General features: G+C 47.8%; 1 protein-coding gene across 2 annotated transcripts in view; it reads right to left on the reverse strand.

Moving 5' to 3' along the window:
- Positions 1 to 2,802: 2,802 nt before the first annotated feature.
- Positions 2,803 to 18,211, reverse strand: part of ROR1 (receptor tyrosine kinase like orphan receptor 1) — a 152,348-nt gene continuing 136,939 nt past the window's right edge. Inside the window, exons 5-10 of one of the 2 annotated variants that reach the window (XM_041421702.1) lie at positions 17,300 to 17,427; positions 15,407 to 15,724; positions 12,933 to 13,178; positions 8,847 to 9,058; positions 5,185 to 5,792; positions 2,803 to 5,088 (exon numbers count right to left, since the gene is read on the reverse strand). In XM_041421702.1, coding sequence (XP_041277636.1) covers positions 4,368 to 5,088; positions 5,185 to 5,792; positions 8,847 to 9,058; positions 12,933 to 13,178; positions 15,407 to 15,724; positions 17,300 to 17,427 — 2,233 coding nt within the window. In that variant the 3' untranslated portion in view covers positions 2,803 to 4,367. Of the gene's footprint in view, positions 5,793 to 8,846; positions 9,059 to 12,932; positions 13,179 to 15,406; positions 15,725 to 17,299; positions 17,428 to 18,211 lie in introns of both variants that reach the window. The other variant, XM_041421701.1, reaches the window with a different exon arrangement.

Here is an 18,211-nt window from a genome sequence, read left to right on the forward strand (position 1 = left end):
CATGGATGGGATGTTTTGCCCATTCCCCAATGGCTCCAACCACCTGGGGTTGAGCCACCCCAAAATCCAAATCCCAGACTGCAGCACTGCCCCCTCCATGGGGACCCATCCCATGGCTCTGCCTTCCACAGCTCAGGATGGACCCAGCACTCACTGAGAGGGATTGGGAATCCTTGTTGTCCCTGCTGCTCCAAAATGTGATTGGGTTTCTGATAAACTCTGGAAATGCCCAATAAACTCACTGGATTTACATAAATATTCCTCAACAGAGCCTGCTCACAGCACCACTCGTGGTTCATAAACCCACGTGCTCCTTCCAAATCTGACAGAGGTTTCTGCTTTTAAATTCCATAAAAAGAACCCAAATTCTCCACACAGCTGAAGGTTACAGCACTGCAGAATCTTCCTTTGTGCCTCAAGGTCAAAATTCATTTACCAAGAGCTGCTGTTCCCTCTGCAGGAGCAGATAAACCACAGGGTTTAGGGTAAAACTCAGCAAATTAAGGCCCAACACCATTCCCAAATGTGTTACATTGTTAAATGGGAAATAAAGGACACCACAGATGCTTCCAATAATTCCAGTTTCGAGACAATTTTCTCTCCTTTGTCTTAAAGAGCTTTTGATGTGCAGCCCCAATATTGTGTCTCTCTCTGTTTTCAATAATTTTCTATTACCTCAGCAATATAAACTGTCCTGCAATGGGCTGAACTTTAATCTGGGGGAGATCAAACAGGCAGAAATACCATGGGCTGGAGAGTGACCAACTGGGGGGCAATATTCTCTCTCCTGCTATAAAAGACAGCCCACAGCAAGATAAAAAATTGCTGCTTGGATTGCACAGACATCACATCTTTTGAGAGGCTCCAGGCCCATGGAAAGGGAATTTTCCCTTTTTTTCCAGGGATGTTCTGCAGCAGAACCAGCTGCTCATTCCACCCCCTGACCACAGAACCATGAATTCATAAAGAAACACTGGTTAAAATACTGTAACACACAAGAAAGATGCTGTCAAATTTTTCTGCAAATGAAAAATTGCCTCTTTTGTTTTTTTTGTCTTGCACTTTTGAAAAAATATTTTGTTGTTGTGCAAAAATGTTCTTTAGAGCAACTGTGTTCAAAGCCTCTTTTTGCTGGCTCAGGACTCTGCTTTATAACCCCTGTGCTCACAGCAGAACCACCTGGGAGCTTGGGCTGCACCATCAAATCCCTCAAATCAACAGGATAATGGGAAGGAATTGGGAATTCCCTGGGAGGGTGGGCAGGCCCTGGGCTGGAATTCCCAGAGCAGCTGTGGCTGCCCCTGGATCCCTGGCAGTGTCCCAGGCCAGGCTGGAAGGATAATGGGAAGGAATTGGGAATTCCCTGGGAGGGTGGGCAGGCCCTGGGCTGGAATTCCCAGAGCAGCTGTGGCTGCCCCTGGATCCCTGGCAGTGTCCCAGGCCAGGCTGGAGCAGCCTGGGACAGTGGGAGGTGTCCCTGCCATGGGAATGGGGTGGGATTGAAGGTCCCACCCCAGCCAAAGCATCTCCTTTGGATGCACGACCTCATCTGGAGGAGGCAAAGCCAAAGCTCAGGAACCCTGAGCTGAATCCTGCCCAAAAGCCAAATTCCTCCTGCTGAAGGTGCAGGAAGGAGAGCCAGTGGATGTGGGAGGTAAGCACACACTGCAGAGCCTTGGATCCAGCAGGAGTTTGTGCTTGGAGTGTTCTCCTGGCAGGCTGGAGCTGGGGGGGGTTTCAGGGCTCTCCTGGTGAATGGAGATCACAGGACAAGGAAATGGGATCGAGGATTTCCAAACCTTCCTGGAAATGCTTGTTCCTTGCTTCCTGGAAATGCACACATTCCCTCCTGACCTTATCCCTGAATAAACACAAATCCTGGGGAGTTCTGAGCTTTCCAGCCCTCCTTTCTGCACAGGCAGCTTTGGGCTTTTCCTCTCAATCCAGAGAATGCAGAATTCCAGCCCAGTCGCTCCTCTGCGGGAACAAAGGATCCAAATCCCCATTTCAGGCTCTGCCTCAGTGGTCTTTACATCAGCAAATATTTATTCTCTTTCACAGCAACACAAGCAGCCTGGAGGGGATGAGATTGTCCAGGCTGAAGGCTCAGTAAACACCGTTTATCCAGAGTTTTATTCCCACTCCTCCAGAGCTCCTCCATCCAGCCAAGACTGCTGCATTTCCAACAGCCCTGGCCGTGCTCTCTCCTTGAAGAAGGAAGGGGTGATGATTTAGCATCTGGAATTTTCCCCTCTCCCTTTGTTTGCCACAAAACCAGCTTTCATCCCGTGGCTGCGTTCCCACCTGAGGAGCGACCCCTCCACTTCTGGAAACATTTCTTTTCCACATGAGCTCATCAGTTCCTCCAGGTTTTCCCCTCTCGTCTCTCCTGCCTCTCTGTGTTACCTCCCTCTGCATCAGCTGTGAGCCAGACTGCGATTCCAGCCTCAGAATTCCCAGGTTTCCCCAGCTGAGAGGTCTTCCCAAGGCTTTCCAGGTGTGTTGCTCAGGGCTGGTTCTTACCTAAAAATCCTTTAACCTCAAGGACCCAGCTTTGAAATAAAGGGGAAACCTCAAACTGCGCCGTGAGCGGTTTGAACGTAAACCACAAAGTGTGTGAGGGATTATTTTATGATCCCACTGCTGCTCCTGAAGGATTTGGTTATTCCTAATTCCTGGTTAAAGCCAAGGATGCTGGGCTGATGGCAGCTCAGCTTCCCTGGAAACTGGGAGCCAGGGATCCTTCCAAGTCCTTCAGGATGGAGGAAATGCCGACGTGTTCGTGGTAAAACAATGTTTTAATAAACAGCAGCATAAAATAATCAGTGTTTAATATCATCTCTGGCACGTGAAATACAAAAATGCACATATCTCAGTTATAAAATAGCCTTTGTTATTACATTTTCTTTTTCATGCTTGCCTAATTGAAATGCCCGTAATTAATAACTCAATCATCAAGTAATACAGTGATTAAACGCATGCAGTGAAAACAAAGAAAGATATTTGTATAAGGTAGTGGCTGAGTATCACCATAATATATTTCAGGAACATCTACATCAGGGTAAAAATCAAAAGAAACAGCCCCAAGATATAAAATGCAGAGATGTATTTTCACTTCTGCTGTACAAAAAACATCATCACACTTTTGTGCAAAAAAGATAAAAATAAAGTCCTATTATACAACACTGTCGACTGAGCAAAAAGATTGTTTTTGTGGACAATAAAAATATTATTCAGTACAAAAAAAGAGTCTGTGGAAAACGTACCGTACACAGCACGTGTGTAACTCATTAAAGTGGTTTCAAATGAAGAATCTCGATTGGTTCTACCTGAATGGGTTCTTTAATGACACAAATGGTGCATTTCTAAGTGGAAAATCAGCACTAATTCACATTATTAGACACAATTGCTATCGATGGATTTGCTGCCTGATGGAATGTGAGCCTCCCTTTTTCCAGGGTTACTGGAGTCAGAGTCACTGAAATGACACAATAAATATTCCTGGGAAAGCTGATTGTCATCTCTAAAATTGTGGTTTGGCGCTTTTCCATTACACAGTTGCATAGCAACAAAAGGATATAAAATTCCTGCTTGAGCGACTAGATCATGAAATGCTATCTTTGAAGAAGTTGATTCAGGTTCTGAAATTAAAGCCCTTTAATTTCATTTCCTTTAAGGCAATTCCTTAAGAGCTCCAGCTGTCCTCAGCAGCCAGCAGCAGATGAGGTTTGTAGACTGCAAGCTGATAACTCCAGCATTTGTGCTGTCACACAAATGACATTTTTTGGTATGAATCTGAGCTCAGACTCCCAACCAAACCAAAGACCAAAATCCCACCTGAAGTAATGGATTCAGCTCTCAGATCATACATTTGAAACACAATCCTCGACTGCAACATTTACAAATATTTTCCCTATTGGCACTGAGATTGCACACCCAGATCTCCGAATCTTTGCATCTCCTAAAAAAAGAGACAAATATTAAAATATGGTTTTCAGTATTAAAAAAAAAGTTCCTGTGATTCAAACCACGCCGGAGCTTCAAAAAGCTGTGAAAAAGCATTGGATAAAATGTTTTTATTTTAAAAAACCCCTCAGATTCCCTCTGCCCCTCTTTGAATTGTCGGTGGCGCTTGGAGAAACGCGGCCAAGGCTGAGGATTCCCACCACGAGGATCCTTCTGGTTGTGCCTGCCCATCCTGGCGAGCAGTGAAGCTTCACAGAAGACACTTTGCTGCGATGTCTGTCCAACAACCAGAAAAGGACCTCCAATAAAATATTTGAATAGAAAAGAAAAAAAAAAAAAAATCTCTCCTACCCCTTCCGAGTCTGCGTCTAGAAGGTTCTATTTACAAAGGCCTCGCGTATTTACAACTCCGCCGAGATCACCGAGTCGTTGGGTCCGTGGATGCTGGAGTCCCCCAACAGGGAAGGCTGCTTGGAGTCCATTTTGTAGGGTTTCTGAGTTTTATTGCCAAACACCGTCATCCCCATCCCCGCCGGGTGGCTGGGAATGGCCATGTGGGATAGCAAGGGAATGTTGGCTTCCTGGTTGGAGCCCGACGACGGCAGGCTGGTGACGTGGCCCGTGCTGGTGGAGCCGCTGGCGCTGCTGGGCGAGCGGCTCTTGGGAGGGGGGCAGTGCTGGATCACCCTGGGGGGAGCCTGTGGGGGGTAGTGGGGCGCGGGGAAGGCGGCGTAGCCCGGCGGGATGGGGTACCCATTGATGGGGATGTAGCGCTGGTTCTGCGCCAGCGGCGGCCCCATGAACCCCGCCAGCTGGCCCTGGGGGATGCCCTGCGCCGGGAACATGTAGTTGGGGTACCTGGGGTTGCTGAGGTTGCTGACGGGGCTGGCGCTCAGGGAGGTGGTCTGGGTGGTGGCGTTGCCGCCCGAGGGGGTGGTGGAGCTGGTGTGGCTGGAGAGGCCCTCCCAGGAGCGCAGGCGCGCGTGGATCTCCTTGAAGCGCGGCCGGCGGGAGGGCAGGTCGTGCCAGCACTCCGTCATCAGGCTGTACATCCTGGGGGGACAGTCCTCGGAGCACGGCAGCAGCTGGCGCTTCCGGATCATCTCGATGACCTCCTGGTTGCTGAACCCGTAATAGGGCTGAAGGCCGAAGCTGAATATTTCCCACAGAACCACCCCGAAGGACCAAATGTCGGAGTCGGAGGAGAACTTGCCGTACATGATGGCCTCGGGGGGCATCCAGCGGATGGGCAGCAGGGACTTGTTCTGCACCCTGTAGTAATCGGCCGAGTAGATCTCCCTGGAGAGCCCCAGGTCGGAGATCTTCACGTGGAGCTGCTCCCCGATCAGGATGTTGCGGGCGGCCAGGTCCTTGTGGACGAAGAAGTGTCCGGCCAGGTACTCCATGCCGGCGGCGATCTGCACGGCGATGTGCAGGAAGTCGCCGTGGTCCAGGCTGGACTTGACCGTGCCGTCCTCGTCGCTGCTGCAGCCCACGTCGGAGTGGGGCGAGCGCATGACCAGGAACTCGTGCAGGTCGCCCTGGTTGGTGTACTCGAAGAGCAGGCACACGGGCTGCTCCTGCGTCACCACGCCCAGCAGGCACACGATGTTGGGGTGGTGCAGCTCGGCCATCAGGGACGCTTCCTGCTGGAATTCCGCCCACTGCTGAGGGTTGTTGAAGTCCTTGAGGGTCTTGATGGCCACGAGCTGGGCGTGGTCCATGCCCGGCAGGTAGAGGTGGCCCTTGTAGATCTTGCCAAAAGCGCACTCCCCCAGCTCCTCCATGAAGCGAACGGCGGAGAGGGGCAGCTCCTTGGCTTTGCTCTGTGACAGAAACACCAATAACAGGTCAGGACTGAAAAGAGCCTTTTTAAAGTGAAATCTCTCGGTGCAGGATGCGTGGGAGCCAAGGAGATGGACACGGGAGCAGTGATCCCACTGGTGGCAGGCACAGCCCGAGGGACACCGGATCCAAACCGGATCACCGGGATCTAAACGGGATCATCGGGATCTAAACGGCATCACCAGGATCCAAGCAGAATCACTAGGATCCAAACAGAATCACCAAGATCCAAATGGGATCACCAGGATCCAAGCGTGATCACCGGGATCCAAACGGCATCACCGGGATCCAAACGGCATCACCAGGATCCAAACGGAATCACCGGGATTCAAACGGGATCACCGGGATCCAAACGGGATCACCAGAATCCAAATGGGATCACCGGGATCCAAACGGAATCACCAGGATCCAAATGGGATCACCAGGATCCAAGCATGATCACTGGGATCCAAACGGGATCACCGGGATCCAAATGGGATCACCATTCTCCCAAAGGGAACAAACAGAATTCCTTTCCAGCCTCTCCACAAGGTCAGACACAACAAGAATTGGATCCACGTATATGCAGGGACCATCAGCATCTCAACATTTGGCCTTGGGCATTTCTGTACTTCCAATTGAATGTGACTAATTTCAGGAATTGGGGCAATTCCCATGCTCTAAGAGGTCCATGCTGAAGTGTTTTCTAGGCCAGGCCCTGGAGTTTTAGCGGGAAAAAAAATGCTTTTGTTTTAAAGACCATGTCCTTGTAGCCAATTCTCCCTTGACTTTGTTGTTAACCCTTCCAGGTACAGCAGAGCCTGTTTCTGTTCCCACTTTCCTGTTCCATCCTGAGACTCTGACAGTGAGTTTCTCAAAGGGGAAAGGCAAACCTTTTAAACATTTATTGCCCTTTGGTGTGCAGACATTCACTCCTGGGCCATAAAGAACCTGTATTATTCCCAACTTCCACTTGTGCTTGTAACACCCAAACCCACTCATTTAGGGCCCTCAGTAAATCCACAGGTAGTAATTTAAGGTTAATGAGTTTGGGATTTAGGTTCTGTAAATTAGTGTAAACATTGGCATTTGCATTCCTGAAATCATGCAAGGCCAGCTTTCCAGTGGCAATGTGGGAAAAAAACCTGACATTTCAAATAATCATAGAAAAAAGCAGTTTTTGCATTAATTAATTCTGATTGTATTGATCACTTATGACTTTTATACAAACACTGCATTAATAACCATAATAATGATAATAATAATAATAATAAAGCCATTTAACCAGGCAGCCCAGTAGACTGCACAGTGATGGCAGGAAATTAGCTATATTGTTGAGGAACAGATGGTTTATATTACCCAAATCCTTTAGGCTAAAACTTGTTTAGGTCTGGCATATTGTAAATTATATTTTAGTAATGAAAGTGAAATGACCTCTGTCTGACCTGAGCCTGGGTCCGTCTGTTTGAACCAACAGAGTGGAAAACTGGGGGAAGAAAATGAAGTCATAAAGTTTTGGCAGGAAGGGCTCATTTGGAAGGGAGCAGTTGTAAATCTGCTCAGCTTTTGTTTGACAAGTATTTGTCACACACGGGTGTCCAAAATGTAGGGAAGTGTAAAATACACAAGAGGCAGCAGGTCAGAGGAAAGGGAGAGGGAAACCCACCCCTTCCACCTCTTCTTCAGCTCCAGGACAAGATGTCCCTAATTTATTATATTTTTGAAGGCAATTAAAATCCCTTAAAACTGGAGGAAATGCTAACATTCCTATTTATCCAAGCAAACAACTGCCTCAGTGGGAGCTTGAAGCTTAAATGTGTTTTCACCCAAAGCTGACATCAATTTTCAAAATAAGATTCCATTTCCTTTCCTTGAAAATATTGTTTGAAAGGCAATCAAAACACTGGAGACAGGGAGAACTGGCTTTCCCAGTGGGAAAATCCCGAATTAGCATAAATAAATGAAAATATTCCTGCAGCACATGACTTGCAAATTGAAAGGAAAGAGAGCGGTCAATATTTGCAAACATTTCCAGGAATTTCTGCTTTCCTGTGCTGTGAGTGCCAGCAGGAAAGGTGGGAATTGCATCCTCAATAAAAGGATGCTGGCATTCCCATTATCTTTAGGATTGAACCCCAAATTCCCAGCAGAACAGGGACAAGAGGCAACCCTAAATTTAACAAAATATTCCAGAAGGTTGGATGGAAGGTGCAGTTTGGACACTGACTTTATTAAAAGTTTTTTTACTGCTACCAACATTTTGAACTAAAACCACTCCAAGCTGTACAGGAAGGCTGGAATTGGGAACTTCCAAGGAAAATGAAGATAAATTCACCAGGCCAGTGTGTGGGATTGAGATACAGGTTTTCACTCTAAAAGAACAAAGCCTACCAAATTCCAAACGAGCAAAGGCATTCCTGTGCCTGTGGATGGCAGGAGGCACCTCCAGCCCTGCCCTGGGTGCCACAGCCAGGTCTGCACATCCCACCAGGAAATAGGAACACAAGGGTGGTCACACTTTAATCAAAATTTTTAAAATTCTTCCTGAACGTGGGGCTGTGGTGAAGCCAAATAGCAGCAGCAGGAGCTGTGCTGCAGGCAGAGCTTTGAGGCTGTTTTGGACATTTCTGCTTTTAGCTGAGGGAATGGGGAAGCCTGAAAACCCAAGGAACAAATCTTTCCCAAGGTGATTTTAGCTGAGTGAAATGTGACAGATGAACTGAGCAGAGCCAGGAAAACTCTCCTGAGGAAATACTGAATCACATCTTCACCTGCATTACCCTCTCACTGAAATGAGGTGTTTTAGAGATGCTTCAGGAAGGTAAAAGCTTTCTTGCTTTATCACACAAAAACTCCATTATTTCTCCAGAGACACTGACACTCAGGAATCCCCCCCTTAGTCCAGCACATGCTGCTGCTGTGCTGAGAAACCCCTCACAAAAATCACACAAATCCCAGGCTGGAAACCCCCTGAATACCTCAGTGCTGGGTTGTTTGAAGCATTTCCCTCCTTGCCTGTGGAGCCAGCGGGTGTGGAAGCAGAAATGAGGGTTTACCTTTGGTTTGTAGGCGTTGAGCATGGACATCTCCACGTTCTGCCCCCGGACGTGTTTGGGCTGCCTCTGCACTGGAGGGGACGAGGACTTCTGGTTGTTCCTGCAGATGCAGATGAAGAAGAACAGCAAGGCTATGGCCAGGGGAATGGTGACACTTGGCACCAGGATGTACAGGATTTCCATTTTATTCTTCTCCTTGGAGTCCTTGTAATCTGGTTCAGAAAGGAAAAAAAAAAACCCACAAGGAATGAAGCATCCCACAGAGTCAAACACATCACTGGGTCAACTAAAAGTGTTAAAAAGAATAAAACATCCTTTTTTATATTGCTGAAATCCACCTTGAATGCTGTTTTGTTTAATTAATATTAAAAGGAAAAATTCTTTTGTGGAGGAACAGTTCTGTGAGGACACACAGGAGCAGTCCCTGCCAGGTCAAACCTACTGATGGGCAGGAAAGAGTGGAATGCTGTGACATGGCCTTGGCTTGGGCTGAAATGAAGTCATGGCCTAACACAGATCCACAGAAAAGGGAATTTCTAAGACACCTTATAGAAGAAGCTTGTGGGAAGTGCCCCTTCCCATGGCAGGGAGATGGAACTTAATGATTTCTAAAGTCCCTTCCAAGCCAGAGCATTCTGTGATTCCAAGAAAAGCTCTGGTGGGAATACAATCTCCTTATTTTGTGTCTTGGTTTGAGATAATTTAAATGAGAACACTTTGGACTGAGCTGCTTCCCTTTAAAGGTTCAACCAGCCCCTTTCCAGCAAAAAGGAATGGGTACAAGGAGATGGAAGTGAAAGAAGAACTGTTCACTACAAGCAGAACCAGGCAAGCAGTGTGAGGTGCAAGGAAAGCTGGAGCAGGGATAGAAGGGAGGAATCTGAAGAGTTGGGAAGGAGGATGGTGTAACACAGCCCAAAGGCTCCCTGCAACCCCTGCTTCCCCTCAGGGCTCTTCTCAGGGCATTTTAGAAATATTTTGGATCCCTCTTTGCCACTGCCCAGGGTGTGGGAGAGGGGAGAGGCTTTGGGAGGAGCTCAGGCAGCCCAGCAGGAGGACAAGGACAGATCCCCATCCTGAGCCCCAGGGACAGGGACAGATCCCCATCCCGAGAGCCCCATGGACAGGGACAGATCCCCATCCTGAGCCCCAGGGACAGGGACAGGCACAGATCCCCATCCTGAGTCCCAGGGACAGGCACAGATCCCCATCCTGAGTACCCCGGGCAGGGCACACAGAGCCTGTCCTGCTCTGCCATTTCCCAGGAGCATTCCCAAGGCTTAGGGTGGAATTACACCCGGATTAACACGCTCACTCCAGGGGACTGGAGGATCCCTGGAGCCCCGGCTGTTTCCAAGGGACTTGGGAATGCCTGAGGCTGCCTTGGGGAGCCTGGGAGAAGAGGGAATGTTTTATTATCCCTGCAGGGTCACTCCAGTTTGTTTGTCTGTGTTTTCCAGGCTGGATTTGTACAAGTGCTTAGTGGCCCACACAGATCTCTTTTATGCACTTCATTAAACATGAACTTGATCTGAAGCTTGGGCTCGACTCAAATTGTGACAGAAGCAAAGTTCAAATGGTTCTGGATGTCACTTTGCATAACCCCTCTCCTCTTTCAGGCTCAGGCTGTCCTCTGCTCCCCCCACGTCCTCTCTGATCATTCCTTTCAGATTAAGTTGTGCCATCTGGTTTTTAATTGAGAGGAGAGGTAGCCCAAATATTCCTCCAGCCTTTGGGAAACAGGAGAGGACTAAAGCACCACCCCCACGGTGTTCTCCCTGTTCCCAGAGAGGCAGGGATTCACACACTGCCCTTCCCAACCTTTTTAGGCTGGGCTTTGCTAAGCCTCATGCTCGAATTGCCCCGTGTTTCACATCTCCCCGCAATCAGGTTGACAAACTTTGATGAAACAAATCTCTCACAGCTTGTGAGATACAGTTGAAGAAAGGAAAAGAAAGCAGCAGCACGAGGCAGAGGGAGACCTGGGCACCAGTTCATCACCTGAGCTATTCCAGTCAAAGGCAATTATTATTCTTATTAAGTAGCAGCCCCCGCCGTGAAGCCTCATTAGGTTAATGGGCTTCTTGGGAGCCACCCTAATTAAATCCATTTCCCATCTAGGCATGTCCTGCTGAGGCAGAATGCACAATACTGATTAAAACGGGCCTGAAATGGCTCTTTCAGCCAGTGCAAAACCAGCAGAATGCAAGTCCCACACAGTATTCTGGTTTTAATATGCAGATTAGCACTTAACAATTCAATTACTGCTCACCTGATCCAGCTCTGCTTGTATTTAGAATAATAAAGCCACAGAACAACAAGTACCATTTAAGGCAGCAGTGTGAGGTTTTGGCAATTAAAACCTTTGTCAGGAATTCTGCAGCCCAGCCAGTCGATCTCAGCTATTATCAAGCAAAGCTGGAAAATCAGAGAGTTTGGCTCCAAAAGAGTCCCAGATCCCAGATCAAAAGCCTGAGCCAGGCCTGGCACCTCAGAGCCCATCTAGAGGGGACTGGCACAGGAATCTTCAGGATAGCTTTTTGTTATTTCTGTTGAAATAAGAGCAGAAGAGGTACAGGACTGGAAAAGTGTGGGGAAAAATCAGAGAATTGTTGAGGTTGGAAAAGCCCTCAGAGATCAGCAAGTCCAACTCTTAAACCAGCACTGCCAACACAGCTCAGGCCTTGTTTCAAAAATAGAGGTGACATTGCCAGGTCCTCTAAAATGGATTTGAAATTTGTGTTTATACAACTGCCCTGGTTGCATTTTGGGTTTGCAAAATGAACAAAAAAGGAGATTCAGCTCTCATTTGATTCTGCTTTTCAGAGACCTGGGGGGAAGTGAACGGAAGGCCTGAACAAATGGGTCCTAATTGTTTTATCTGCATGTAGAAACAACAATATTGATAACAGGCCAAGAAAAAAACCCACAGCCATTTGCATGGACATGCCAGAAATCCACACAGAAATGTTGTGGAAATTCAAAGTTTCACACCAAATTTGATGTTGCCTACAAGTTGTCACAGCAACATTCACCTTTCCCCTCGGAAAGGCGATACCTTTGATATTCCTGCTCCAGAGCCAGAACCAAATTACATTTTTTCTGGTTATGGTTATGAACATTCCTGCAGTGAAACACGTTCTGAGTCTGCTCCAAAGTCTTTTTCAATTAATGGAAAGATGGGAATCGATGCCAAAATGGGATCTAAATCATGTTCTTACTGAAAGGGTAGATCGGGGGGAAGGCAGATAGTCTGGGCTCTATCATGTGCATCTCAAACTCTCTCCCTGTTTTTGGGCCCCCCACAAGAAGAAAGCCATGGAGGGGCTGGAGCGTGTCCAGGGAAGGGAAGGGAGCTGGGAAGGGGCTCAGCCTGGAGCAAAGGAGGCTCAGGGGGCCCTTGTGGCTCTGCACAGCTCCTGCCAGGAGGGGACAGCCGGGGGGTCGGGCTGTGCTCCAGGGAACAGGGACAGGAGCAGAGGGAACGGCCTCAAGTTACACCAGAGGATGTTCTGATTGGACATCAGGGAAAATTTCTTCACTGAAAGGGTTGTCCAGCCTGGCACAGCTGCCCAGGGCAGTGGTGGGGTCTTAAAAGGACTTTAAAAGGGATTTAAATGTGGGGATGTGGCACCTGGGGACATGGGGCAGTGGTGGCCGTGGCAGTGCTGGAGGTGGTTGGATTCTATGACCTTGGAGGGTTTTTCCAACCTAAACAATTTCTTGTTTCTATGATTTAATTTGGCGTAAGGATTTCTATTGATTGGAACAACCTGGAAAGTCAGGAATGCCTGAGCAGGCAGTGCACAGCCATTCCCCAGGGAATCATTTTCATGGCACCACTTTGACACTGCAGGGGCAGCAAGTGCTCAAAGGTGTGCTGGGAGCAGGGCCAGCCAGCCTTTCCTACAGCTCTGTTCCCAGGAACTCACCAAAGACACTTTGTACACCAAACATATGCCTCAGGTTTTGGGTTTTCTATTTTCAGACTCTGAGCTGCTTTAGTGTGTGGGTCTGGGTTCACATGAGGGGATGGTGAGCTCTGTCCCTTTCCCCAGCTCCAGCCCACACCGGGTCAGGCATTACCACAGGCCGGGACATCGCAGAGCTCTGACTTGAAGTTCTCATCCAAGGTGAAGCACCACGGGGCGTCCTTCTGGTTCCCGGGGTTCCTGCAGTAGGAGTGGCCCCCGTTGAGCTCGGGGTACCTGGCAGCAGTGAAGGTGTGGGTGTGGGGGTACTGCGAGTTCCAGGGCTGGCACTGCCGCCCTGAGCGCGTCACGCTCACCGTGCCCCGGTAATCCACGCCCGTGCTGTTGTAGCACCTGTGATCTGCAAAGACAACCAAAAGACAAAGCCACTCTTCATTTGTGAGTGTGTGATGGTCAGGGGGTGGGAAAGAGGGATGGGAGAGATGGAAACAGGGGCAAAAAGGCTGGAGAGGGGCTGGGAACACAAACCCTGTCAGGAAGCACTGAGGGAGCTGGGGGTGCTCACCTGGAGAAAAGGAGACTCAGGGGTGCCCTCCTCACTCTGCACAGCTCTGAAAGGTGCCTGTGCTCAGCTGGGGCTGGGCTCTTTCTCCAGCACCACTGACACAGCCAGAGCACACAGCCTGCAGCTGCACCAAGGGAAATTCAGGTTGGATATCAGGAAAAAGTATTTTCCAGAAAGGGTGATAAAGTTCTGGAATGGCTGCCCGGGGAGGTGCTGCAGTCACCATCCCTGGGTGTGTTTAACAAAGCCTGGATGTGGCACTGGGGGCCAGGGCTGAGTTGGGGTGCTGGGGCTGGGCTGGACTCCATGATCTTGGAGGTCTCTTCCAACCCAGTGATTCTGTGAATTCTGTGAAACCTCCTCCACGGCCACTTCACCACTGGGAAATGGGTGGGAAAGGCTCCAGGTTTCCCTGGATGATGGTCCCAGGGTGTTCCCAAGCACCTTGGAAGCTGAGTTGCAAAAGCACAACATTTAACTGCCAATTAAACTCTTCATTAAGAGCCCCAGGGAAGGCTGAGGTGCCTCAGGGATTCAGGTAACAAAGACACCTGAGATGCAAGCAGGGATCCACAACCACAGCCTGGGCTTCCTGCAGGGGCTCAGCTCTGGTGACAAAATCTTTATTCTGCTGGCTCTTGAAGAGAAAAACTGAAACCTGAGCTGAAAAATCCCAACAGCAACTGCAGGCTCTGGAGCAGAGCAGCATCTCAGGATGAGCTGTCAGCACCTCCCAGTTTGGGACACGGGCTCCCAGTTTGGTGTGGCTGCAAGGCAGGGCCTTGCATTCACATTCCTGGGAGGATTTATGCTCCTGTAGTGAAAACAGCTTCTGCCAAGCATTTTTAGTATGAGGCACACAAAAGAAGGCAAAACTACAGTGGGAAATGGAATTGCAGCCATTCTTGCCATAGGCAGGTGGACAATTTTTGGGAGCCACGTTTTATATTTGGCTGTTCAGACGTGCAAGGGTTGTGAACAGGCTGCAGCCCTGCCTGATCAAAGACTGGGCTCAGCCAGAGCCTAAAATTAGGCTGGCTTAGGCAGGACAGCCCTACAAGTGTTCCTCCTGACAAGGATCCTTCCTGTGGTGCTGCTGGAGCACGTCAGGCTGAGGTGGGAGGAAGATGAAGCAGCAGGGAGGATGAAGCCACCCATATTCCTCAGCATCCAAATGCTTACACTCCATAGTTTCCAACCCCTTATTACTTACAAAAGACCTGAAAAAATCCTTCAGAACTCCTGAAATAAATCCTTCAGAATTCCTGTAAAAATCCCTCAGAATTTCTGGAAATACCCTCAGAATTCCTGAAAAAATCCTTTACAGTTCCTGAAAATATCCATCAGAATTCCTGAACGAATTCAGAATTCCTGAAATTATCCTCCAGAATTCCTGAAAATATCCTCCAGAATTTCTGAAAATATGCTCCAGAATTCCTGGGAAAAAAAATCCTTCAGAATTCCTGAAAGAGTTCCGAATTCCTGAAAAAATCCTCCAGAATTCCTGAAAGAATTCAGAATTACAGAAAAAAATCCTTCAGAATTCCTGAAAATATCCTCCAGAATTCCTGAAAAAATCCTTCACAATTCCTGGAAATATCCTCCAGAATTCTTGAAAAAAAAAAAAAACCTTCAGAATTCCTGAAAATATCATCCAGAATTCCTGGAAATATCCGCCAGAACTCCTGGAAACGTCCTCCAGAACTCCTGGAAAACATCCTCCAGAACTCCTGGAAACGTCCTCCAGAACTCCTGGAAAATGTCCTCCAGAACTCCTGCAAAACGTCCTCCAGAACTCCTGGAAAACGTCCTCCAGAACTCCTGGAAAACGTCCTCCAGAACTTCTCCAAAACGTCCTCCAGAACTCCTGAAAACGTCCTCCAGAACTCCTGGAAAACGTCCTCCAGAACTGCCATCCCCGCTGGACAAGGCGGGACTCAGGCGCGAGCCGCGGAGCGCGGCCTGGCTGGCGGCGGGATCCCCGGATCCCGGCCGGGCCCCGCGGAGCTCCGCAGGGCAGCGCAGGCGCTCACCCCACCCACGGCCGCGCGTCGCACACTCACTCTTGTTGATGGGGTCGGCCATGGGAATGCCGATGCGGATGCAGTTGACGGCCTCGGGGCTGTCGGGCTGGGGCAGATCCTCGCAGTTGGGCAGCTTGAGCCTCATCAGGATCATGGGGTTGGACCTGGCAAAGATGTACTCGGTCTGGCACAGCACGTTCTCCAGGATCTCGCACTCGTCCCGGCACAGATCCCGCGGCTTGGGCGCGGACGAGGTCTCGTCGCAGTAGGGGAAGGCGTAGTGGCACAGGGAGGGGATGGCAAACTGGGAGCACTTGTCCGACAGGTGGCTGGAGGTGCCGATCATGGTGAAGGCAGCTGGAAAAAAAACCCACCAGTTTGGTGACTGCTTTGGGAGGCGCTCCCGGGACGAGTGGAGAGGCGAGAATCTGGACTCCATGTTTCAGAAGGCTGGTTGATTATATTATGGTATCTATTCTATATATTATTATATTATGATATCTATTATATATATCTACTACATATATGTATATATATATGTAGTAGATATATATAATATGTATATGTAGTATTTTATATATATATATAAAATATACTATGTAGTATTATAATAGTATTATATATATATAATACTACATTAAAACTATGCTAAACGAATAGAGAGAAAAGGATTCAACAGAAAGCTAGGAAGAACAAGAAAGGAATGCATAACAAAGACTCCCAACTCCCAGAGAGCTTGATGCAGCTGCATCTGTGACTGGCTAGGAATTGGAAACAACCAACATGCACCAACCACAGCTGCACCTGTTGCATTCCGCAGCAGCAGAGAGTTATTGTTTGCATTTCTCTCCTGAGGCTCCTCAGCTTCCCAGGTGGGAAAAACCCTACTAAAGGATTTTTCATCAAATATCATAGCTACACGCGAAGGTTTGGCTTGGGAACCTTTTCCCTGGGCTGTTGCCTTCCCAGAAAAACCCTCGCTTCCCACTGCAGCTGTGCAGGTGATGGACAGGAGTGCACAGCACTAATTACACTGGAAGTTATTAACCGTGCTGATTTCACTGACAAGGAAAATACATCAGGTTTTCATCAGGGGATTAATGCTAAGCTCATTGCCCAACCCCCAAACATAATCATTCCTTTAATAATTATTCCTTTAATCATTCCTTTTTTCCTCCCAAATAAATTAGAATAATTTAAAAATTCATGTAATATTTGGAAGCCCAACAGGTAAACCCCAAATTCCTGCACTGGTTCCTTCATGGAAAGTGACAATCCAAATACATTCCCAAATAACTTTTCCAGCTAAATGTTGGATGAACTGCTGGCTCCACCCTGTCTTTCTTGGGGAAATGAAGCCTATTTTTGCAATGCTGACAGTGTTTGGAGACAAAGGGAAAAGAGAAATTTGGGATATTTTGACAACAAGAAAAAACATCTGAATATAGAGATGATTACCAGGGCTAGGATCAGACCAAGTTAATTTATATAAAAAATAGAGAATATCATGGTATCTATGATATCTATGAATTCAACAACCCCATCAGCATCCCACAAAAATAGTGGGATGCTGAACCAGGCAACTGGTTCTCCCCTAAATCCAAAGGAATAACACTGCTTGCAGGATTATTTATGCAGCCTTTCCCAGCACCTAAATTATTCCAGCCACGTAAAATCAACTCAAGTTTGTTCCCTTAACAGCAGGTAACAGCAGCACTGAGTCTCCCAGAAGCTGTGAACACACAGCCCCTTCTCCCTGAAAAATCTTTTTTTCCCAGGTGTTTTGGGAGGAGCTGGAGGAGCAGAGACTCAGACGAGTTCACGGCAAGAGGGAATAAAGCAAAGCAAAACAACATCACTCTTTATAAAACTCCAGCAGCTTTTTGGGAGCAGAGAGCTCGGTGGGGAAGCAGCCAAGGTGTTTTTACCCACCTGTAATCTGATTTTCTATCTCCCCCTGCATGTGCAGGGACTCCATGTAGATGGTTCTGTTGCCAATGAAGCGGGCGCAGGCGATGCCCCTGTAGGGCTGGCAAAACCCATCCTCCTCATACTCATCCCTGAAACCAGCCAGAAACACAAAAAGGTGACTGTGAAACGTTGAAAACAATTAGGATTATTTCCTTCTGTTCAACAAGATCTTGGATATTTGTTTGTTTAAATAAACCCCTTTCATCTGCCTGGTAAAAATTGGCATTTCAGCTTAGCCAAAATACACATTAATGTTGTATGAAACGAGTGCTTTTAAGGCTCTGCTCAGAAATACACCCAGCTTTAATTAGAAGAGAAATATAAACTGCCTGGAAAAATAGGATTGATGTTTATTTAAAGCAGCTAACACATAGTTTTCTATTTTTGAACCAAGCTTGTTGCTTAATATTGATAAACACAGCAGAAAGAGTCATGCAGGCAGAATTTAAATTGTATATAGAAAATCCAACCTCTGCCAGCACCCATACCCTGGAAATAGGAAATGTTTGCTCAGCCTTCCCTGTGTGGCAACATCTAGTGCTAAAACAGAACCAAAACTGAGACAGGAGTTCTACAGACACATTTCTTTCATTAGGTGCTTTCTTTTAGGCAACATGGGAGACATTCAATCTAGAAATCCAGATGGGAAATTATTTGCCAATGCTCTTCAAACAAAGCAAAGAAAGGAAATTGCTGAAGACCCAGGCAAACACTGGTATTTTGAATAATCAGCACTGAACAGGAGTTTAGTGGGGTTTTGAGTACATGATCCCTGAAATCCCAACTGCATGAATCAGCTCATTCAGTTCCTTCCTTTAGGATCCACTCAGAGATGTTTTGCACTGAGATTTTTGGGATGAATTTTCTGGACAG

This window comes from Onychostruthus taczanowskii, unplaced genomic scaffold (assembly GCF_017590055.1).
Source record: "Onychostruthus taczanowskii isolate IOZ18803 unplaced genomic scaffold, ASM1759005v1 scaffold7, whole genome shotgun sequence".
Taxonomy (NCBI): domain Eukaryota; kingdom Metazoa; phylum Chordata; class Aves; order Passeriformes; family Passeridae; genus Onychostruthus; species Onychostruthus taczanowskii.